Here is a 22,600-nt window from a genome sequence, read left to right as displayed (position 1 = left end):
TGGCTCTCCAAAGCCTCCAGGGGATCCAGTGCGAAGGGCTGGGGCTGGTTGGGTGTGCCCGTCCCAGGCCCTGGCAAAGACTCTTGACTAGTTTGTGCCTCAGGATGAGGGAAGGGAGGGTGGGTGGGGGGTGGGAGGGTCTGCAGAGAAGCAGCAGGAACAGGATGGAGAGGTGGTGATGCTTGCCAGCTAGCAGAGGAGGGGTGGATGCCAGTTACAAGAACTAGGTCAAGACTTCCTCTACAGGGCAGGATCTGTTGAGGCCCCGGTCTGTCCAACCACCCCATCAGGACGGGATGGGCAGAGGAGCTGGGGGGTGGAGAGGGAGGCCTTGGCCAACTTCAGAGACACCATGGAGTTAGGGAGAGGGTCAGTGGGCATGAGAAGGTGGAGACCGCTCCCGGGGCCCCAGAAACATGGCTGCACAGCGGCGACCTCGGAATAAGCACACTTTAATGCCTAGAAGGCCCCTCCCCAGACAAGGGAATCTGACCCAACTTCATCCAAGTGGGAGTTGCTGCTGCGGCTGCTGGGTTTTCACAGAACTCCGACGTAGCTGAGGCCTACTGGCTCCGATTCATTCTTTGGCCGGAGGTGGCCGGCCTAGTCCCGAACTGGCCCGACAGGGGAGTTGCCGCCACTCGGTTCGGGTGGAAAATTGAAAGAATAACAAAACGTGGGCCATTCCCTTGAAAAATAAAGCTCTTCCGATAGTTAATCTTCTCGAAACCTGGGCACTGGGAGTCTGGGGCTCGTCTCTGCTACAGGGAAGAGATCCGTTGTGGTGCCGGGGCACCATTCTTCTGGGAAATCCGCCCAGGTTTCTTCTGGGCTTCTGAACGCTGAGAGGAAACCATCTCTTTCCCTCTCCAAGGGGGCTTTGGTGGGGCCATTGGGGTGCACAGATCTGTGAACTGGGAAGACGGGTGGTTGGCCCTGACCACAGGCCAGCTGGTCAGGCTGGGCACCGAGCAGCCCCACCCGTTCTATGGGGCACAGCCAGAATCAGGCCATTAACATGGCGCAGAAGTTTCATGAACCTCTATTCGGGGGACCTGTTGGTAGTACTGGGACCACAAGCCTTCAGGTATGACTTCCCCTCGTGGCCCCTCCCAGTCTCCTGTCACAGAGTTTCCAAAGGGCCTAGAAGGGAACTGGGCTCCAATGCAGTCTGGGCTGCAGCAGGGAGCGGACTCTTTAAATCCACGATGTACCTTGGGGCGACTGAATTTCCCTGATCCATCTGGAGATCCAGGACTGGGGAGGAGCGGAATGCCAGGCTAGTTGCGGGTTGGCAGTACAATTGTGGGCTCAACTGCTGCTTCCCCAGCCCCCAGTGTGCCCAGTGGGGCCTGGCCCTGGCCTGGGATAGAGTGCCCCGAGACCTGCTCCGTGCCAACACGCCCTATGGCGGGCGAGGGCCAGGCCCAAGCACCTTCCAGCGGGTCCTCTGGCACCACGAGCTTGGGGGGCACGTGGTGTTCTGCACCTGACTAGGAAGAAGGCCAACGCTGGCTTGGGACCCGCCTGCTCAGAACGGAGTCCCCGGGACAAGGCTGAATTGGAAACACGAGACCGTTCCTCCCTCCCACATCGTGGAGGATGGGGCCGGAGCTCCAGGCACCAGGACAGAGGTGCGGGAGCAAGTTTCTCTCGTTCCGGAGCTAATGGCGACGGCGGCTCAGAAGGGCCCACTATGGTCCCACCCCCACAGCATGGTGACGCAGCCTGGATTTGGGTTCCTGGCCACCCCTTCCCTCAGACTGTGGAGGCTGAAGGGGATGGGGGAGTGGAGGCACAACTGGCAAAGGGCACTGAAAGCCCTGTTCTACATCTAGGGTTTGGTCCCTGGGGCTTCCTTGACTAGACGCATAGGTATGTTCGCATGTCCGCAACAAACTCAGCTGATGCACTGATACCATTAGAGCCCATCAGTTGAGGGAAACTGGGAGGTGGCAACGCGTGGGACGTCCAAAGGCCCCAGTTGAGGGAAACTGGGAGGTGGCAACGCGTGGGACGTCCCGCGGTCCCAGGGTCACTCCCACCGGCCCTTGCCTGCAGGACTGGGTCTCCGGGTAGGGCCCAGAGCCTCGAAGAAGGTAACGCCCAGGAGCCAGTCCGAGTGGTCATCACCAGTGGCAGTAGAACAGTTGGAGTTCCAGGACGGAAAGATGACCAGGAAAACCCAGTGGGAAGGAACTTGGAGGAAAAGCGATCAGCAGCTCTTGGGCCCAAGGCGGGGGAATCGGTACGAGGGCAACATCGCGGCAAAGCCCTCGGCAGCCAATCCCCTCCGCTTCCCTGGGGGAAACGGGGCCAGAACCGTGGGCCACCTGCCCACCCTCGTTCCCGGCCAAGATGGGGCACCTGCGGCACGTCCAGTGGGGACATGGGGGCCGGCAGGGCGGCCGGGAAAGCGCCTCAGCTGTGCCTGCTGCTCTCACTGGGGCTCCGGCGGTTCGAGTAGCTGCGGTCACTGTCGCTCCTGGAGCCATAGGAGCGACAACTCCTGGAAAAGAACACAGGCGTGTGCCCGCACACCCACGCATGTGGACCCCCTAGGCCGAACAGTCAGTTGTGAAACCCTGGAAGGTTTGGCGCTCTTGTTGGGGCTGTGAGGTGGCAGAGCCACCGATGAGTTAGGAAGGTGCTGGAGGCCAGCTTATTGCCGAGTCAGTGGGCTGAGGCCCTTGGGTCCAGAAGGAGTTTGGGCCCCTTGGGAGGAGGTGTCAGCTCAAAGAAACCAGGCCGGAGATGATGGAGACGCACCCACCCCTGCCTAGGCCAGCAGCTCCGAAGCGTCGTTCTATGGATCCAAAGGGGACCCGGGGGAGGGCTCTTCACTGGGGCCAGGGGGAAGGGGAAGGGAAGGGGGAAGCTGAAAATGGTATCCGGGGCCCAGAGACTGCACCGCCACCTGGACAGCCAGTCAGCCAGGGAAAGAGGCCCACCATTACTGCCGACCCTTAGAGGGGCCCACAGCCCAGACAGCTCCCCACTCCAGCAGGGGCATCAAGGTGCCATGGAGTGCTGGGAGCAGGCTGTCCTGCAAGACTGCCACCTTGGAGTGGGGTGGCAGGGACTCCACCCCTGACCCCCTCACCCACCCAATTCATCCATGGACGGGCAAAACCATCCCCCCTTGGAGCTTTGGGTCTTTCTCCCTCAGTTGACTGTCATTTGAGCTCTCCTGGGCAGTAGACTGAGTCAATAAACCACCCTTGAATCCTAACAGGATTCTGAGTCAAAGTAATAAGCTTGAATCTTGCTGGTAATCAATCCTTGTGAAAATTCACAGTAACTAAAAACATGCCAGGCATGAGAGATTGCCTGGCTCCTAACTAGCCTACCATTTTTATGGCTTTCCCTTCTCTGTCTGCAGAATATTATCAGTCCGAGGATATTTGTTGGTTTAAAAAAAAAAACAAACAAAAAAATCTGTCCCTCGGGTCTCACAGAACACTTTACCCTTTCTGCCGTTATCACATGGGCATTGCTGGGTCCTGCCCTGGGCCTCTGGAGGACATATCAGGCCATGGGTCTTGAGCCCTGCCCACTAGACTATAAGCTCCCTGTGGCAGAGAATATGTCTACCACCTCTGTTATACTGTATTTTCTGCAATACTTTGTACAGTGCTATGCACAAGTAAGCACTTAATAAATACAATTGATGAACTAATTGATAAAAATCCCCTGGGGTCCTAAGCACCAGTCTGATGCACGTTCACAACTGCATCCTGAGCTTTGCCAGCTAACTGGATGAAACGCTGGGCCTCTGGGAGATGGCGAGGCCCGGGCTCCTAGGCCCAGAGAGATAGTCTGTCTGCCCGGCCAGCCGGACAATCCCACTCACCTGGACCGCCTGTTGTAACTGCGAGACCGGTGGTACCCTCTGCTCCTCTTGCCGCGGCTGCGGCTCCGGCTGCGACTGTAGTAACTGTCGTAGGTGTAGGACCTGCATCCAACGGCAAGACAGGGGAGGTCTGGGGAGGCTCCAGAGGGAAGCGTCCTGGGTGTGACATAACTAGAGGAAAATGAACCCAAGGTTTGCTGCCCCAGAGCCCCCAACATGCCCAAATGGTTACAGGGCAGGTCAGGAAAAAAAAGTCCATCTACTTTCAATGCTGAGGCCCAGAGTTAACACCTGCTAGGGCTGGTTGCTCTGGTCCCCAGGCTCCAGGCCCGCCTCACTACCATTTGACGGGAAATAGCGTAACCTAGTAGAAGTAGCCCAGGAATCAGAAGGGCTGGGTTCTAATCCTACCTCCAACCCTCGTAGACTCTGTGACCTCGGGCAAGTCACTTCACCGGGACTGTTACCTCATCTGTAAAATGGGGATTAAGACCTGTGAATCTTATGTGCGACTGGAACTAATTACCTTGTATCTACCCTGGTGACCAGCACAGTGCCTGGAGCAGAGCAAGCGCTTAACAAGTACCATAAAAAAAATTTTAAAAGTACTCAAAGGACCATGAACCAAGACTGTCTGACAGATGGGGTTCCACTTCAGACAGGGTGGGTGCTAAAGCAGTGTCCATCAAGGGTGTTCTCTGGACAGCCCCCAAACCCCCGACTTGGCCCACCCTGGAAGCAAAAACGCGCACTTCACCTGGATCAGCAATGTCAGGCCCCGAGTCCCCCGGCCCTCCCCAGGGGCAGAAGCCCAAGGCTCTCACCTGGATCGGCTGTGTCGGCCATATGAGCTGCTCCTGGACCGACTCCGGCTGTACGACCTGCTACTGCCAACATAAGAGGGAGAAACCCGGTGGTGCCCAGTTCCACGCCGACCCCGGCAGGTGACAGGTCGACCCTCAATCCCATTCACCACACCGGCTAGCTCCGTGACGATTCTCTCCACTGACTGGCTTTCGAAGGAAAACACCATAGGGTGTCTGGAGCCCGAGGGTACCGGGTGGTGTCCGAGGGGCACCAGGCCCGGGGGAGGTGGGGACACCACGGCCACCTCCCCAGAAATGCCCCCACCAGTCTTCTCCCCATCTCTCATGAAGAGCCACAGCCAACTACCGCTCCGGTGTCCCATCCCCAGGCCCAACCCATCGGTCCATCAACGCCTCCAACACCAGAACTGACTGAGGCTCTCACTGTGCGCACACAGCTCTGCACCCAGTCCAGGGGAGAGGGAGAACCACCGGGGTCAAAGACCCGCTGCTTTCAGGGGGTTTACGCCCTAGTGGGAGAGGCAGGCAGGCAGACAGACAGACAGGCAAACAATCCTCACTAATGGCAGAGGCAACAAGTTCACAGCAGGGAGCAGCACCAGTACACTGAGACAAAAACCCAAATCCAGAATGGAAAATGCACGAGGAAGGCATTGTGTTAATGCAACTCCGGGTGCCGGGAGTCCACTGGGGAGTCTTCCTGGAGGGTACAGGTTTTCCGGAGCCTCTGAAGATGTGGAAGGACCTGGGGTTGGAGGATTTGGGTGGGGCGGGAATCCTGGGAGGTGGGGAGGTGGCCTGGGTGAGGAGTCAGAGGGGTAGAGAGCACGAACTGGGGCATGGCTCCAGAGGGGAAGGGAGTTGACGTGTGAGATGGGAAGGGCTGGGACGGTGGTGCTAGGCAGACAGTGGATGGTCTCAAGGGAGGCCCAGCCCTCCATCTGATCACACAATGTCCAAGCGGAGACAAGAGCCACATGGTTACCTGTGACTCTTGGAACTGGGGTAAGAACTGCTCCGGCTTCGCGATCGGTCTCTACTGTACCATCCTCGACTCCGACTTCTCGAAGAGCTCCTCGACCTGCGGTGGGGAAGCGAGAGCGTGTGAGGGCCCCAGGGAGCTTGTGCCCCACAACCTGCTGCCCCTGGGATACCACCAACAGAACCCATGGTGGCAGAGGACTACCGGGACCCCAGGAAGACCCACGGCTCAGTGGCTGCTGAGGAACCTAACCGAGTGCCCGTTGGGCTGGTTCCCCTCAGTTCCCCCGGCCCAAAGATGCCCACGTGGGGAAAAGGGGTGGACCCATGCATCCCCCAGGACAGCCCTGTCTCAGGGAAATGGGGACCTCGGGCCTGGGCTCACCGGGAGGAGTAGGAGGACGTCCTCGACCGGCTCCGCGAGCGGCTGGATGATGGGGACCTCGTCCGGTGCCTCGACTTGGGTGGAGATTTGCTGCGGGACCTGCTGCCGCTCGAGGAGGGGCTGGCGTCGTCCTGGCCGGGAGATGGTTCGTCGCTTGAGCTCTCGCGGTTCCTTGGCCTCCGGTTCAGCCGTGCAGTCTTCCTCACCTCGTCAAAGAGGGACCCGGGCCGGACTCTGCTTTTGCTTTTTATCTCAATTCTCAGGCCCGGTGGCTTTGCCTGGGATGCCGCAGGCAGGCACCTGGCCTCTGTGGTGTTGCCGGGTGCGGGTGCTGGGAGATTGCCCACCCCAGGCAGGGGCTTCCACTTGTTATCGCCGCCTGGAGTCCACTCCAGCGTCCGCACTTGGCCGGGGCCTCCCACCCCAGGGGCGGAGGGCGCTGGGCCACTCTCAGGCCCCGCTGCTTCCTTCCCAGATGACTGACTGGCTGCCCCCTCACGGGAATCTGGCCTGGCCGTGCCTGCCCCGGGGTCCTCCTGCAGTAATTCTTGGCTCGCCCGGGCCAGTCCCTCCTCCTGGGTGCCGGGTCCCAGTTGCTTCGGCGAGGGAGTCTCCTCAGGCCCCTTCTCAGGGGAAAGGCGGTCAGGAGTGCAGATATCCATGTTGTCATCCGTCTGCACTGCGTCCTCGATGCCACTGCCATGAGGGCTCTCTCCTGATGGCCAGGCATTCTCCCCACTGTCTGGGAGCGGCTCTGAGGTCGTCTCCGGGTGGTCTGTGGCCGAAGGCGTGCTGGTTCCACTGCCGCCGCCTGGGAGGGGCCCAGAGTCAGGGACTGGGCTGGCTGCTGTGCCCAGGGAGCTCGAGGGGCCGTCGTCGGCACGGGCCTTCCTGGCTCTCTCAGACTCGCCCGTTGGGCTTTCCTTGGGTTCAGCCACGAGGGCCCTCCCACTCCCCTCTCCGCTTACGGGCTTTTCACTTCCGCCCTCCTCCTCCTCCTCTTCTCCAAACTCTAGTGGGGGTTGCCAGTGAAACGCCTCCTGTCGCCTGGGCACCTTGGACGGTCTCTCCTTTCTCCCTCCTGATTTGTCACGGGTGCTCCTGGATGCCAGCACTGCCTCCCGGGGGGCCTCGGGCCTGCGACGGCGCATGCCTGACGCTCCCCGGCCGCTGGCCACACTCGAGGCAGAGCTCTCCTCGGAGGAGGATGGTGACCGTCGCCTTCTGCTCTTCCGGGCCCCAGCTGGGTCCGCCAGCCGATGGCCGCCCCACGATTTGCGCTCGGGTGGGTCCCGGCTGTCTTCCCCGCCCACCTCGGCCCCAGATTCAGACGAGGCCTCCCCCTCCTCCTTGTCAGAGGCGAGCTTGGCACGGTCCTGGTGTCTCAGCCTTGCCTCCCACTCAGATGTAGACTCCAAGTCCCATTTGCTCCCAATGCAGGTTTGTTTCTGGGCCCCACCCGGTGGCGGGGGACCGGGGATGCCCTCTTTCCCGCCACCTGTTTTCAGAGGCTCATGACCCCGTCCCTTCTTGAGTTTCTCCTCCCGGTCCCCGAGAGACACACGGTGGACTGCGTCCTGTTTCTGGTCAGACGGGGCAGGCGGCGGGCCGCGTCCCTCCCCTCGTCGGGAGGGCTGGTCCTCTCGGCCCCGTGACAGCTCGCTGTCTGGGGAGGAGCCCGGAGGGGATGGGCTCTCACTGCCTCTCCTCCTCTGGGAAGACCTACCGCCACCCCGGGTGGGTTTGTTCTGGCCCTTTGGCTCTGAGCTGCTTGCCTGCCTAGTCTCGACACCGTTACACCTCCGTCCCCGAGGTGTGACCTTCTTCCTCTTGCTATTGCCGCTCTCGGAATGGTATGAGGACGAAGAGGAGGAGGAAGAAGAGGAGGAGGAGGAGGAGGAGGAGGAAGAGGAAGAGGAGGATGAAGAGGGCGACTGGCTGTCACGCGAGCGGCCGCTGTACTTGCCGCGTGCTCGGGACCTGGGAGCAGAGCGTGAGCGTGAGCTCGCCGGACTTCCGGACCTGGAGTAGGACTTCGAGGAGGAGTGGCTTCTCCAAGAACTGCTGGGTGACCTGGAGCTCCCTGACCCGGTATCGCTATGGTAGCGGGAAGAGGCACTCCGCTCACCACGCGACCTCTTCTCCCTCTTCCGGTGTGTGGATGAAGACCGCGTGGGCTCCCGGGCCCCGGCTCCAGCTGGGGTGGTCTGGGCGAGCAACGGGCCTGACGTCTTGGCTTTCATCTCCTGGATGCGCTCGTAGGAGGGCTTCCAAGGCTTCTGTCCGGGCTTCCAGCGCGAGGGCGGCGGGCTGTCGCTCAGCGGGATCACGGGCAGGCTCTTGGTTACCATGGGCTGGACGAGTGGCTGTTCGCCCGGGGCCCCCGCCGGCCGCGCAGGCTCGGCCCTGGCGGCTTTCCTCTCGTTCGGGCGGGAGGCCGCCTCCCGAGGCGACGAGGAGCCAGCCTCTGGGGGTCCGGAGGCACAGCTCGAGCCGGAACCGGTCCTGTGCCGGGGACGGGCCGAAGACTTGGACGTGCTCCTGGACCTCGAGCTGGCCCTGGAGGACGACTGGGACGTCGACTTGGACGGGGAGCCAGATGGAGCCCCCCGGCTGGATGGAGCCGAGGAGCTCCGCGCGTCCCTGTCCGAGCGGGACCGGCCCCGCCGGGAGGAGCGGCGTGAGGACCACAGCGACGAGGAAGGTGATCTCTTGGCCCGATCACAGGAGGACCTGGCCCGCCGGGTCGGGGAGCGGGGGGACTCCACCTCGGGCGACGGAGAGGCTCTTCTCCTCTTGGCCTGTTTCTGCCGCTTGGGGTGTTTCTGCTTTTTCGATTTCTTTTTGTGCTTTGCCCTCTTGTCTTTACGGTGTTTCTGGTGGCGGCCCCCGGAGGGTTTCGGTGTGCTGAGCTCAGGGTAGCTGCCGTTGTACGACCAGGACCTCGAACGCTGTGACCTGCTCCCTTCATCCCAGCGACTGGAACACGGGTCGCTCAACCTGCATGGTGGGAAACACAGTCAGGAGCAGCCCCCGGCCCGCTGCACTCCTAGTACCAGACGGCTCGCTCTTCCTCTCCTCCTCTTCCTCCTCAGGAGGTCCTGGGCAGGACGGGCTCACTCCAGGGTCCCATGGTGAGCACTCATCTTGATCTTCCAAGGAACTTTTACCATCCTGGCCTCTCCTATACTGCAGGGTCCAGCTGTCCAGCTGGCCCCACCCGAAGCTTGGGATCCCAAGAGGAAGAGTCGACTGTCAGATCCCCCCGGGGAACGGCCAGCCCCGAACAAACCCTACACGTCTCTTGGGGGGCTCAATGGTGCCCCTCCGCCTGTCGGCTTTGACTCCCCTTGTCACCTGGCACAATCCCATCTGTGATCCCTCTTCCCACTCCCTTCCCTCAAAGCATCCTCATGCTGGGCCTGTCCAAATTGCTGCAAAAGTCCCCCTGAATGACCCATCAACCATTCCCCCTCCTGCCCAAATCCTGGCCCAGAGAACGGTGGTCCGCGAGGACCGAACCCTGGACTCCCAGCACGTGGTGCCTCTGGTGACTGGCAATCGATTGGGGTAATGATACTCATCAGGAATCCCTGCCTGGGCCCTGTTGCACTCCGGGATTTGGGTTCCCAGCAGGACCCCGGACTCTTACTTGTCTCCTTTGCTCCACTTCTCTCCGCTGGGTGGCCGGTACGCGCGCAGCCTCTGCATCTCCTCCTTCCAGTGAGGAGGCGTCTCGCTGCTCTCGTTGTCGTCATCCGACTCGGAGCAGGAACGTGATCGCGGCGGCGTGTGATATCGCTTTGGGAGCGTGCAGAGAGGAGGATTAATGCCCAAGACCCGCAAAATGGAATCTGGCCTTTGAACAATCACACGTGGAGAATTTTGAAGCGCTGGGTGCTACCTGATCCATCTCCAAGGAGCTTCGGTCCAACATCCCCAGTCTCGGGTGGATGCTCGCTTTCCTGTTTCCCACCCACACTTCCCAACTCCTCACCCAAATCAGCAAGTCTCACCAGTTACTCCTGAGGTGACAAACATTAAAGATGCCCAGCATCGAGGGCCAACTAGTCCTCCCCGTGGGAAGAAATGCATCCGACTCGGGCCGGGGGTACCTAACTCTCCAGGCCTTGTATGGCTCATGCGGTCAAGTTGCAGTCCAGGGGAAGTGAAACCAAGCCAGCAGCGGGAGTCAGGGTGACCCCACAGAAAGAAAGCCACCTAGATGCACGTACTATTGTTCCCCGGCCTTTAATCTTCCTTCCTGACTTGGACACGGACGGCTTCTGATCGTTGACGGCGGGGGTGATGGCGGGAAGCTTTCTGAAACGACAGGAGGGTGCCCCCAGTGAACCGGGGAGCCTCTCAGATAGAGGGGAGGCTCTGCTCCCGGACCGCAGGGCGATGCGGAGACGGCGTGCCCAGACGAGGGCAGGCCTGGGAACCGCAAGGAGGATGCCGCCACCGAGGAAGCCTTATCAAAGCAATACCGGTGGCGGTCACCTCTGGAGTTTGGTGTACTGGGTTGGCCCAAATACCTCCCTGAAATGCCCTTAAATTCCCTGCTGAAAAGGTAAACCAAGCAATAGCTGGGGAAGAAAGGAGAGCCAGGAGAGGATTAACTGAGGACGGGCGGTCAGCCGTGCTGGTCAAGAGCCAGCGGGTGGGAGATGGACAGGCGAGGGCCCCGCTTACAGCTCAGACTCCGTGCCGGCCGCCGGCATGTCTCTTCGAAGCAAAAATCGATTCTCTGGGACGGGAGGGATCTCTTCGGGACGCACCAGTGGCTTCTCCCTCTTGGCACTTGGGTCAGCCGTGGCCCCCTTCCCCTGGGCTTCGCCGTGGTCCGAGGGACTGCTGGAAAAGTAAGCAGACCGAGAGTGCCCCGTTCAAACGCCCGCCGTGAGGAAACGGAAACCTGCAGAGCAGCTCGGCTGCGGTGGCCACAGCAGTCGCCCGTGACCCACAGGGGTCAGTGAGCCAGAGGGGAAGGGGGGAATGGGACAGTATGACCTACTGCCTCGGAAAGGGATGTCACAAGTCATGTGACATCTCTTCCCCGAAGCCAACTTGCTAACTGAATTACGTCTTGGAAAAATGGAAAACAATGCAAAGAAATGGGATACAAACTGATCTTTGGTCCCGTATCATTCCATGGGAACCACACAGACTTGTACAGCAAAGATTCTCATTTTCATATATTCATTCTCTCGCTCTCTCTCTCTCTCTCTCTCTCCCCCCACCGCCCCCGGCCCCGCAAAACTGGGCCAGTCAAGCAAGTAAACCGAACTTGTGGGATCCAGACACTGGTACAGCCTTTGCCCACACAGTACCGGGATCATTCATTCACTCATTCAATCATCAATCGTATTTATTGAGCGTTTACTGTGTGCAGAGCACTGTACTAAGCGCTTGGGAAGTACAAGTTGGCAACATACAGAGACGGTCCCTACCCAACAGTGGGCTCACAGTCTAAAAGGGGGAGACAGACAACAAAACAAAACATGTAGACAGGTGAACATACATGAGGCTGTGCTTGGTCGGCCCAAAACCAGATCAAAGGATGGCAGGAGGTGGATGGCCAAGGATATGGATGCTGGTTGGAGGGGTCCCACAGTGAGATGGGACCTTGACCTCTGCCACCACTCACCCCCTCTGGCTGGACGTCAGCTTGCTCCTGGCTTCTTCTTTTCTCTTTTCTTCTCTCCTCCTCTTGGAGCGTTTAACCTTGGCCCTCTTCCTGCGCTTTCTTTTCCGGTTCCGCTCGTTTTCCACCTCGCTGTCAGAAGAGGACTCGGGAGAGCCGGAGGAGTCAGAGGAGGAGGATGCCGAGTCTTCCGCGGGAGTAGCCACCTTCCTTTTCTTCTCTGATCCTATGGGAACACCGACAGAAATCGCTGGCCACTTTCTGGCCAGGGCAACTGGAAATAAACCGGCTTCCAGTGGAGCATCGAGATGGATGGAACCCTCTTGGGCCATGCCGGGTCTTGGCCAAGAGAACCTACTTGCAGATGAGGGGGTCAGCTGGCCAGTGGTGGCCGGCCTGGGATCCTGCTGAGCCCAAAAGCCCCCAACCATGTCAGGAGGTGTGGGGCCCGAGATATGAACACTCTGTCTCAAGGAAGGTGTGACCCTGCTGACCTATGAGCACACACAGAAGCCCACCTCCCAAGGCCTGTTGGAACAAGGGAGGCTGAACCTCGGCAGCAGGAAGCCACTCAAGGGCACAGGAGACAGATGGAGTGAACCTGCCCGGGGCAAGCTAAGGTTTAAGAAGCGGGAGTCCCTCCTGGGTGTGTTTCATCTCGGCAGTTGGCCCTCACGCCTCAGCTTTCCTCGCCCCCCAGGGCACTACTCTAGCTGGGCCCTCCACTCTGTGTATTTCTAGAGCACAGCTCTGGGCACGATGTCCAGTCCTAACCAATTCCTCCCTGCAAGCGGGGCTCGGAATGGCTTCGGCCACATCCAGGCCTCACCGCTGCAGTCAGGTCAAGATGAGGTGAGGGATTAAGGAGACAATGGCTCTGCCCGTGTCCTGCTTCTGACTCGGGACCTGAGCTGAGAAACATGCCCCCTGATCTCGGAGGAGAGCAGCGAGTACATGGGCTGGCCCCGGTTGCCAATTCCCAGCTCACCCTCAGTGCCTGCTGCACCCACAGCACCCGGGAGGGCTCACCATCTCTGGCTGACTTGGCGATCAGCACCCCACAGTCGATAACTCGCACGTCCGCGTAGGGCCGGCTAGCGGAATCTGTCTTCAGGTTTTCGATTTGTTCTATCACTTCAAAGCCAGAGATCACCAGGCCAAAGACCACGTGGACTCTGCGCGGGCATCGGGGAAACAAGGGGGTCGTTGGGGGCAGCTGGCCGGATCAGGGATGTCCCTAGAGGCCTCCGAGAGGCTCTCCTGTCCTCTCAACGGCCCCCTCTGGACCTCTCACCCATGAGTTTGTCCAAATCTCCCTCTTCCCTCCTCCACCGCCACTGTGGAATCCAGTCACTTGTGTTTTGCCCCCCACCCCTTTGCTGTGCCCAACACTCCCACCATTCTACACAGGGGCAGCGCTTACCCGTCGAGGTGAGGAGCAGGCTTGGTGGTTCTGTCAGCAGTGGCATGGCATTTGCAGGAAGAGATGAGCAGTGAGAAGTGGAATGGGAAGAGGGTAGAGGTAAAGGGAAAGACAAAAAAAAACCCAAACATACCCAAAATTAAAAATGGCTGTAAAACGTCTTAAAGAAACCTCAGCAGTTAGCAAAACCATGTTTGACTGAGAGATTCCGGAATGGATGATGGATGGCTTTACTTCTCCAAGGGAATGATCCCATCCCACCCAAGACAGGCCCTCCTCACTCTGCTTCGCCCCACCCGCCCCCAGAAAAGGCAGGACCTCCTACTCGTCTTTACTCAGAGCCATAAACACGAGGGTGGGAAGGCTGAAGAAAATGGACCAGTCCACGGGGTTGGAAACCTGGGACTTTTGGTCTCTAGCAATGGGACAAGGCCAGGAGGGGAAGCCAGATTTCGGATGTGCCCGAGGACCACCAGGAGAGCCAGCTCCCCAAATGCCTGCCTCCTGAGGATGTGACCCCGAAATGGTGCCATTCCTGGGCTGAGGCTCTCCTTTCTGCACTTCCAGATGAACTCATCAGCTTTCACCCCTGAAGCACGCTGGAAGTTGTGAGCCATGCCTGGAGGGCATCCCCATCCTACTGGGTATCTGAGGGGTGGGCTCAAATGGTGCCCCGATGGCCCCCCCAACTTAGTATGGTCCAAAGAGGCCTCCCTCCCCAAGCGGAGTCTCTGAAGATGCCACGGCCAGGAAGGAGACAGAGCAGCCCGTTTCTAGGACCCTCTGCATTCTTAGCCACAGGGATTAAAAGACCGTTTTTGGCCGGGCCTTGTCCCACAATCCCCAGCACTGGAGCATGGCCAGGTCAGAGTGGGTACTCGGGTCACCCTGCTGCCCACTGGGAACTTCAGGAGATTTGGGAAAAAGGAACATCAAACCAATTTTAACCCCAAAGCACTGTCAACCAGATTTACTTTACTTCCCTCCTCTGCAGTGGGAAGGCAGTGGGGAGCGGGAAGAGGAGTGGAAAGGTTCCTTTTTTGAGTAACAGTCCTCCCGACAGCTGATCACCTTCAACTGTGCGATTTATCCAGAGGACAGAGACACAACCGCTGCTAGGGATTTGGGAAAGGGAGCAGAAGACGACAACGAGAGACCTAGCTGAAATGGCCCTCAGGAGTCTGGGAACGTAGGGGAGCCTGGGGAACCATCAGGTCACCCATTAAAGGGCTGTGTCCCACTGCTCTCCTAAGCCATAACCCATGTGAGGTATGCACAGATTCCACCGGCTGTCTGGGCAGTGCAGAGTCCTGGATCCTCTACAGTCTGGCTGGGGTACGTGGAGCAGGGCAGAGGGTACGTGTGCACGCACCTGTGTATGTATCTGTGTCTGTTGGGGAAATGGGAAACAGGGAAGATGGGCATTCCTGGTAGCAATGAGCAAGGGGGATGGGCATATATCGCCATCCCCACCTCCCCACCCGTCAGTCTGAACTCCAGGCCACAGGGCCGGCGGCTGCCCGGGCCACCACCCATCACCCCTCCAGAAGGGGACAGCCCCAGGGACATACCCCACGTTGCAGACTTCATCACTTGGGAGGGGTCAAGGGTGGACTGAGGGCTCGGCTCTCTTCCTGTGGACTCAGAGGCCGGCCCCCAAAAAGGGCTCCACCTTTCAGGCAGTTTTAAGGGAATGGCTTTCGGACTGCAGACTTCACTTCGGTCCAGAGGACACCTCTCAATTTGCCTCCTCTTATTCAATGGGGCTGGGGTTGTCCCTCAGTGTCCAGACTGAGTTATTTCATCCTATAAGGGATGAAAGACTGAACTTGAGTTCACCGCCCAGAAACCAAGGAGCGATTGGCTGCCGAGATTTACTCTTTGGGCCTTGGTATTCGGGAAGGATGGGAGACTGGAGGAAGTGGGCCAATCCCCAGGGCCGGCAGCCCAGGGCCATCGGCCTCTAGCAGTCCAAAGGCTAGTAGCAGGGTCCACGGTCGCACTTGACCCTTTCCTCCTCTCACTGAAAACTCATCTGCCCTCACAGGAGACCTGCGCCCCAATCTTCCCTGGCCCCATCCAGCTCCACTTTTCCGAACGACAGGTCTGTCTGGGAGGATTAGGGCTGGAGTGGTCAGGCCTGCCCACTCACCCGTCCACCTGGTTCACATCCCCCAAATGAATGAGAGACATGGAGAGGCGGCAAATGCAAGCATACCCGTTGCCCCAGAGATCAGAGAGCCTTAGTTCCAGCCTTGAACTTTGGGGCCCTTGGAAACGAAAGGCTGACGGCTCCCGCCCACCCACACACCTCCCCGCCCGCCACACATGGGCTACCTGCGGAGACGGTCAGATGCCCTGCCCCTGCTACCCCTGGAGAGCCAACGCAGGGCTGGCCTGGGGGCTTCCTCTACCCTGAGATGAACACATCCGTCTAGGGTGAGAACTATCCCATAGCACACAGCCTTTACAACAGAGACTTGACAATCCAGCCCACCACCCTTAGGCAAGGGTGCAGGCCTCCTCCCCCACCACGCCCCCGGCGCCGAGCCGCCCTCCAGCCAAGCCGGGGCAGTCGAGGGAGGGGGTTCCTATCCCGGAACCGAACTCACGACCCCAACACAAGATTCAATGCACAAAGCAATATGATCAGAAAGCTAGGGGAGGGAAGGACAGAGAGTGAGAGAGACAGACAGACAGACAGCAGAAAAAAGAAGACAGCCTTAGAGGAATGAGACATTACCTTTGGAAGGCACGATGTAACACTGTTTCTGTAAATTTTACACAAAAATGGCAAGAAATAAATCGCAATACATTTTAACAACACTGAATTAGCGCATTTCAATATTGTTTTCCATTGGAAATGGTTTCCCAGTTGAGGCAGAATGAGAAGACTGGAGAGCTCGGCTCTCAACTCTCTTTCTCCCCCAAGGCTGGGCGAGGCAGAGACACAAACGGAGGGGGGTGGCCCTACAAGTTTGGGGGCTCCAGTCGGAGCCGCTCACTCAGTGACGCTGTACCCACCTCAAGCGATGGGCAGAAGGCAAGACAATCCAAAGCTGAAACTGGAAAACCTCCCATTTTCAAATCCTCGACAATATGCTGTTCCTCATCTACTGGCCAAGGCACTCATTTCTGAATTGGCGTTGGCTAACAGAGTGGGTCTCTCCAGGGCCTGCGCTTGGTGAGCAGTGGGCTGGGCCCGCCGCCAGTTCACCAGGCTTCCCGCCCGAGGGATGAGGCACAGTGGCTGGTAACGACCACGGCCCTCTTGGGACTTACCTGCTGAGCTGCCGCACAACCCCTGGGCTCCTGGAGCTGCGGCCCCCCCCACGCCCCCGTGGCCCAGGACGATGTCGCCTGTCCATGGCCAGGGGAGACTGGACACGCCAGCTGCTTTTGCACGTGGAACGCTGGGCCAGCCGCCGATATCCCACTCGATGCCAACCCACTGACCCGAGGGCCTGGATGCCCCTCACCCTCACTTCCCCACGCCACTGCTTCAGACCAACTTTTACATTTAACAGGAGTTATTCAGGAATCCACGGAGCAGAGAGAGAGAAAGAGAGAGAGAGAGAGAAATATTGCCTCCTGAAGCTTCAAGCTCTCCTACCCCATCGACAAAGGCTTTCCACCTTTGCCCAACTTCCTCTTTTAGTGATGCCCTTGGCCCTGGGAGCAGAAAAGGGGCTCTACTGGCAACTGGCCATCCTACCCAAGTCATAGTTTGAACCTCCTGCCTGACAAATCATCCCTCTAGGAGAGGGACACGTAGCGGCTGAGTGGTATGAAGCACGAATGGATCTCGAGCTGGGGGGGGGGGAGTGGTGTTTTCCTTCTTTTCCCCCGGGGTCGCTCTAACTGCTGTGGCAATGCCCCAGGCACTGCTGCCCTGGTCAAGGTCTGGCTCAGCCATTCCCTTCTGGGGGAAATTGGGAAAAATCTCCAGTCTCAATCTTGGGGGGCGGGGGAGGCAGGTGAATGCCTTTCCTAAACCCAGCCACTCAAGGGGAGTCCCTGGGAGGAAGAGTGATGCCCCTGACTGCCAGTCACGAGACCCCATGGCACCTTGGGTGCCCCTCACTGGATGTTTCTGTTCTTTATACCTACTCTAGGGCAGGCACCCCTCCAGATGAGTTACTGACTGCTGTCCCCTCAAGAAGGCAGCTGTGATATAGGAGGCACAATGACACTAGAGAAGCGGGTGAGGGCAGCAATGCTAGGGCCTTGGACAGATGGACTGCCGTCCCTCAGGAGAGGGCGGCAACAATGGCACCCCCCAGGGCCGGGAAACTGAAGCATGATCCAGAACAGTGGCAGGGGGCAGAACTGCATTAAGTGTTCTCCTGCCAGGCCATGCTGCTCCCGGAGAGTTGAGCAATAAGTAGCCTCCTCTGGACTTCCTCTCCTCCCTTTCCCTGATGCCCAAGGGGCCGTTCTGAGGTGGCAGAGGTGGAGTTCGGGATGCCTGAAAGGCTGGCATCATCAGGAAGCAAAGGCAGGGCAATCCGTGCTGGTCCCCAGTGCCTCTTCCCCTGCCGGCACCCCAGACTCCTTCCATCTCACCGAAATCAACTCCAGGGCAGAGCCAACGGATAATGGGTCTGTGGTCTGGGCCCTCCCCGAGGCTGTTCTCCAAGCTGTTCATTTCGCACTTGGTCTTGCTCCCGTTGCCAGTTGTGCCCAATGGGCCTGGAGCCAAGAAGGATGTCCCACGTCCAAGCCGTTAGGGATGCCCAGCCGGCCCAACCGTCTCCGTCCGGGCTCTCTGAATGGCAGCTGGACTGGCATGCCATGAACTCAACCCTGGAGGCTCCTCAGAGGGTACAGGCTGCCGGGCACAACCCTCGGCCCCCTTTAGCTGGGATAACCCAGGAGGGGTTTGCCTCCCTCAAGGTGCTACGTGAGGTAGTACGCCAGGCCCCTCACCCGGGGATGGGTCTCCAAGCACCTCAGTGCTGACAATCAAAAGGTATAAGCTCATGGTGGGCAGGGAACGTGTCTGTTTATTGCTGTGATACTCTCCCAAGCACTTAGTACAGTGGTGTGCACAAAGTAAGCACTCAATAAATATGACTGACTGAATGAAAGTTCTGCATACCATAAAGTCTCAATAAATATGACTGAATGAATGAATGCCTCCAAGTGGCTAACAGCAGCCAGTGGGCCAAGCCCACATTCCTCCCTGGAGGCTAGGGCTCTGCTACTTGGTTCTGGTCCTCCCTCTGCTCCCAGCTTAATATCCGACAGACCGGCACCCACCACACATTCAAAGCCCTGCTAAAATCACACCCCCTCCAAGAAGCCTTCCTTGATTGAGCTCTCATCTCTCCACCTTATCTTCCCTCCTTTCTGCATTGCTTAGGTCCTTGAGTCCGTGCCCCCTAAGTACTTTGATATTCACCCCACTCTCAGCCCCACAGCACTTCTGGCCCTAACCTTATACTCTATCCATTTTCCCTATGCATAATTTATTTTCATGTCTGTCTCCCCCTCTAGACTGTAAGCTCTTGGGGGAGGAGGGATCTTGCCTGCCACTCCATTGTATTCTACTCTCCGAAGCATCTAGCACAATGCTCTGCACTCAGGAAGTGTTCAATAAATACCAATGACTGACTGATGGATTCTGGTGTCTTGACCTGGAAAGGGGGTGTGTCCATTCACCCCCCCGTGCTGCTTTCAAGAGGATGGGTTTTCAAAGTAGCACTGGATTGCTTTCCATTTTCAAAGGGCGAGTTGGGTGACCAGAAACTAAAAAAGCAGCCTGGTCTCTGGCCTGGGCACCACTCGGTACTCTGGGCTGATGTTGGGGATGCCAGAGGTAAGGAGCCCGACCTGCCCACGGGGTAGGGGGGGTGTAACCCCACCATTGGAGCGCAGCCATAAATCTCCTGATAAGAGGGTGCACAGACACAACAGTGATGCCTGTGATCTTTCCTGAGGGGGCCGAGGCCCACTGTCAGGGGGTGGGTGGGAAGAGGGATCGTCCCGGGACTCCTGACCCCTCGGGATGGGGGACAGAGGGAGGTCAGAGGCAGCCAGTTCACTCTGGGCTCCCTGACCGACAAGCCGGTGGGGGAAAGGAGCGACCACCCAGCTGGACCCAAAGCTTCTCTGCCTTCTTATGGGGGAAAAAAGCATGGCATCCTCATTCTCACTGGGTTTGAACCTTGCATCAGGGTCAGTCCTGGGGGCCCAACTCTGCTTTCATAAAGGGAAATAAATAGCCTGGGCTTCCCTGAGGGGATAGGCCAAGGCCACAGTGGGAAAAAGCGGGAGCAGCGCACCGGATGAGCCGCCTGCCAGTTTGCGGTCCTGCTTGAAAATTCCTCATCGGCTCACGAGAGGGCAAGGCTAAAAGAAACTTCTGCACCCTCGCTCGAGAACTCGGTCAGAAATGAATCATCTCTTTCTTTCCGCGTTCTCGGTGCAGCTCTACTCAGAAATCGAAACTCGTGGCCTTGGCCAAAAATGAAGTTCCTCTCCCTGTCCACGATTGGCACAGATTAGGCAGTCCCTAGATGCGCTTCTCCCCACGAAGCTTTGGATCAACTGATGGTGGGCAGGGTGCTCTACCGAGCACCAGGGAGAACTGATCCCTGCGCTCAGCGAGGCTTCCCAGTTCTCTCCATTTCCATAGATATTCCTAATCGGAAGCAATCAAGAGATCCTCAGACGAGCTAGAGGGAGGTACCCAGGGGTCAAGGGGATGTCAGAACCCAGACACGCGGGCCAGGTAGCTAGGTCTTGTCTGAGGGGAAGCCACGGTGCACCGCCACAACCACCACCCGGCCGGAGACATCTCTGCTCTCCAATTTTAAGGCCTTTTCTGAGGACTCTACTAAAATTGACTCATCTGGAATGCGGGAGATTCTCTTCTGAGGAAAGGTTCAGGGAAAACAAGGTTGTTTCCAAACCAACTCCCACGGCAGGGATGGGCCAAACACCCCCACCTGATCAGAAAGATGGCCTGGGGAGGGACAGGGCAGGCCAGGGAAGGTGGGGTCCAAGGGCGAGCAAGGCAGACTCACACAGAGAGACGGGGGTGGGGGGAAGGGGGGGAGGAGGAGAGAAAAGGCCTTGGACCCAAGGGCAATTAACTCTGGCCCACTTAGGGGGTCTGGGGGTTTGTCCCAGGAAGGGACACTTGGAGATGCTCGGAAGCCTGCTAAGCCTCTGAGGCACCTGTGAGTTGTTTCTTTACAGAAGGGGGCTTCCCTGAGGGGGAAGAAGGGGAGGTGAGCTCAGCCGGGCAGCCCTGGGGCCAGTCCACCTCACGCCCGTCAGTCCCCGCACTCCACGGGGTAGAGATTGGAGGGGATCAGCCCGGCAGAGGTGTGGCTGGCTACGGAGCCCATGGCCAGGATGGCTCTTATCAAATTCACAGAATGTGCTCGAGTAAGAGCCAAAAGGGAAAAATGTCAACCACAGCGAACACAGACAGGCATGAAGGGGGAGGGCTGGGGGATCGATGGGAGTGCTGCTGTGGCCCCCGACGTTCTCCTCAGTCACTACAGGACCTAAGAGTCCAGCCCAACTGCTTTCTCCAGAGGGGATCTGGACCACCTTTGAGCTCATCTGCCAGCAACCGTCCATCTCTAGTGTCCAGTCTTGTGGCCTGGGAGGCCCCAAGAAGGCCAAGGACCAAGATCCCAGGTCTGGGAGTCAGAGGCCCTAGGTTTTAATCCTGGCTATACTGCTGGTCTGCTGGGTGACCTTGGGAAAGTCTTTTCACTTTGCAGGGCCTGTTTCCTCAACTGGAAAATGGAGAGTCAATACCTGCTTGCTCTCCGGCTTAGACTATGAGGCCCCTGTGGGACCGGGTCTGCGTCTGAACTGATTAATTTGCCTCTACCATAGCTCTTAGAACAGTGCTTGAAACATCGTGTGTGCATAACAAATACCATAATTGCTGTTATTAATATTTCTGCCCCCCGACAACCCTATCCTCCGAGTGAAGAGTTGGCCCATCAGTGCACCAGATCAACACAACCGACATGAGCCCAGCAATCCCACCTTGCCAACCGGCGACACTACCCCGTTCGGGGGAGGGGGGAATCGGGCCTACTCACATGAAGAATTGGGAACCATTGGTATGTTTCCCCCGGTTTGCCATTGACAAAAGGAACGCTCTGTCATGTTTGAGAACAAAGTTTTCATCTGTTTGAAGAAAAAACAGGTTTGTCAGTCTTCCATCACACAACAGCTCCGAAACACAATTGTCTGAGTAACTTATGGAACGTAAAATGATGGAATTCCTCTTCTGGTGAGTGAGCTACCCGACTGAACACTTCAAAAAAAAATTAAAAAAAAGAAATGTCAAATCTAATCATAGCACAACACTCCACAATGCACAAGTCACAGACTTGAGGCAGAGAATGGATCGACCCTTCAGAAACGCCTGGCGCCTCGCCACAAGATGATACTGCTCTTTACCATGGGGGGAGGACCCAACAAGCAGCTTGGGTCAAGGTTCCCCCGGACCTGAACCCCGCAGAAAGGCGAAGCATCGAGAGATGGAATTCAAACTAACATCGTGAAATGCCAGAGCTGCCCGGGCATGTTGGCGTCAGAGTTTGGGTTCGGGGGGAGAGAAAAGGGGAGAGGAAAGGGGGAGACGAGAAAGGGGAAGTGGGGGAGAGAGGGGAGAAAGACAGGGATGGAGAGAGAAAGGACGGAAAGAGTGGGAGAGAGAGAGAGAGAGAGAGATAAGGCGAGCTTATGGGCCTTTCCCTAAGAGGGACAGCAAAGTGATCGAGAAGCAAAACCGCGGGATGGCCCTGCCCCAGAAAGTGGAAAACCTTCCCGGGGGCCATTCGGCAGGCGAGGTGGTCTCGCGTGTTCTCTGGGGCAGGCAGTGAACCTGCAGGTAGCACAGTAGCACTTCGGACAGGAGGCAATGGAACCAGAGGAGCGGCACTTACCTATTACCGTCTCAAAGAAACAATGCGAAGGTTTGAGCCTAAGAACTTCCCCGGAGGACGGTTCTGGTTCTGACCACCGCCTCCACCTTCCTCCTCCCACTCCCACTAGCCCCAAGGGGACCACCTGCATGCCAGGCGCGGCCACCCTGAGTGCAGCACACCCACACAAATCGTCTCCTCACGTACACGTCGGAGACAACAACTCGGACTTCTTGCCCCCCAAAGTGCGCGGGACCTGTCCCGCTTAGGAGTTCCCCAAATCCCGGAGACGCTTTTGATCCTTGCAAATGGTCTTGTCTAGGGCTCTGAGAAAACGTCCAGTTTAGCTACTTTTGCAGTGAGATAAGTAAACTAGTGGCACTCTAGCAACAGCAACGTAACCATTTACCTTCGCCTACCTCAACGGAGACAGACAAACCATAGGGGGGAAAAAATATTAACAGCCCAATTTTTAAACAATTCTTATTTGGCAATGAAACAAATCCTTAGCTTCTTTTTTTTTTAAACAAAACAGAACGAAACAAAAAAACAAAAACGGAGAACCCACATCAAAAGAAAAA

At 57.9% G+C, this 22,600-nt stretch overlaps 1 protein-coding gene across 5 annotated transcripts in view; it reads right to left on the bottom strand.

Annotated features, from left to right (window-relative positions):
- Nucleotides 1-432: 432 nt before the first annotated feature.
- Nucleotides 433-22,600, bottom strand: part of NKTR (natural killer cell triggering receptor) — a 37,462-nt gene continuing 15,294 nt past the window's right edge. For 2 of the 5 annotated variants that reach the window (XM_038755585.1, XM_038755589.1), the window contains 12 exons: nt 21,189-21,276; nt 13,117-13,146; nt 12,723-12,868; nt 11,697-11,919; nt 10,742-10,903; nt 10,282-10,369; nt 9,699-9,847; nt 6,047-9,046; nt 5,666-5,761; nt 4,678-4,740; nt 3,854-3,955; nt 433-2,509 (listed from right to left, as the gene is read on the bottom strand). In XM_038755585.1, the coding sequence (XP_038611513.1) occupies nt 2,422-2,509; nt 3,854-3,955; nt 4,678-4,740; nt 5,666-5,761; nt 6,047-9,046; nt 9,699-9,847; nt 10,282-10,369; nt 10,742-10,903; nt 11,697-11,919; nt 12,723-12,868; nt 13,117-13,146; nt 21,189-21,276 (4,235 nt within the window). In that variant the 3' untranslated portion in view covers nt 433-2,421. The remainder of the gene's footprint in view (nt 2,510-3,853; nt 3,956-4,677; nt 4,741-5,665; nt 5,762-6,046; nt 9,047-9,698; nt 9,848-10,281; nt 10,370-10,741; nt 10,904-11,696; nt 11,920-12,722; nt 12,869-13,116; nt 13,147-21,188; nt 21,277-22,600) is intronic. The other 3 variants (XM_038755586.1, XM_038755587.1, XM_038755588.1) reach the window with 3 other exon arrangements.

Source organism: Tachyglossus aculeatus, chromosome 13 (assembly GCF_015852505.1).
Source record: "Tachyglossus aculeatus isolate mTacAcu1 chromosome 13, mTacAcu1.pri, whole genome shotgun sequence".
In the NCBI taxonomy this organism is placed as follows: domain Eukaryota; kingdom Metazoa; phylum Chordata; class Mammalia; order Monotremata; family Tachyglossidae; genus Tachyglossus; species Tachyglossus aculeatus.
Note: the sequence above shows the minus strand (reverse complement) of the source record. Positions and strands in the feature narration are given on the sequence as shown.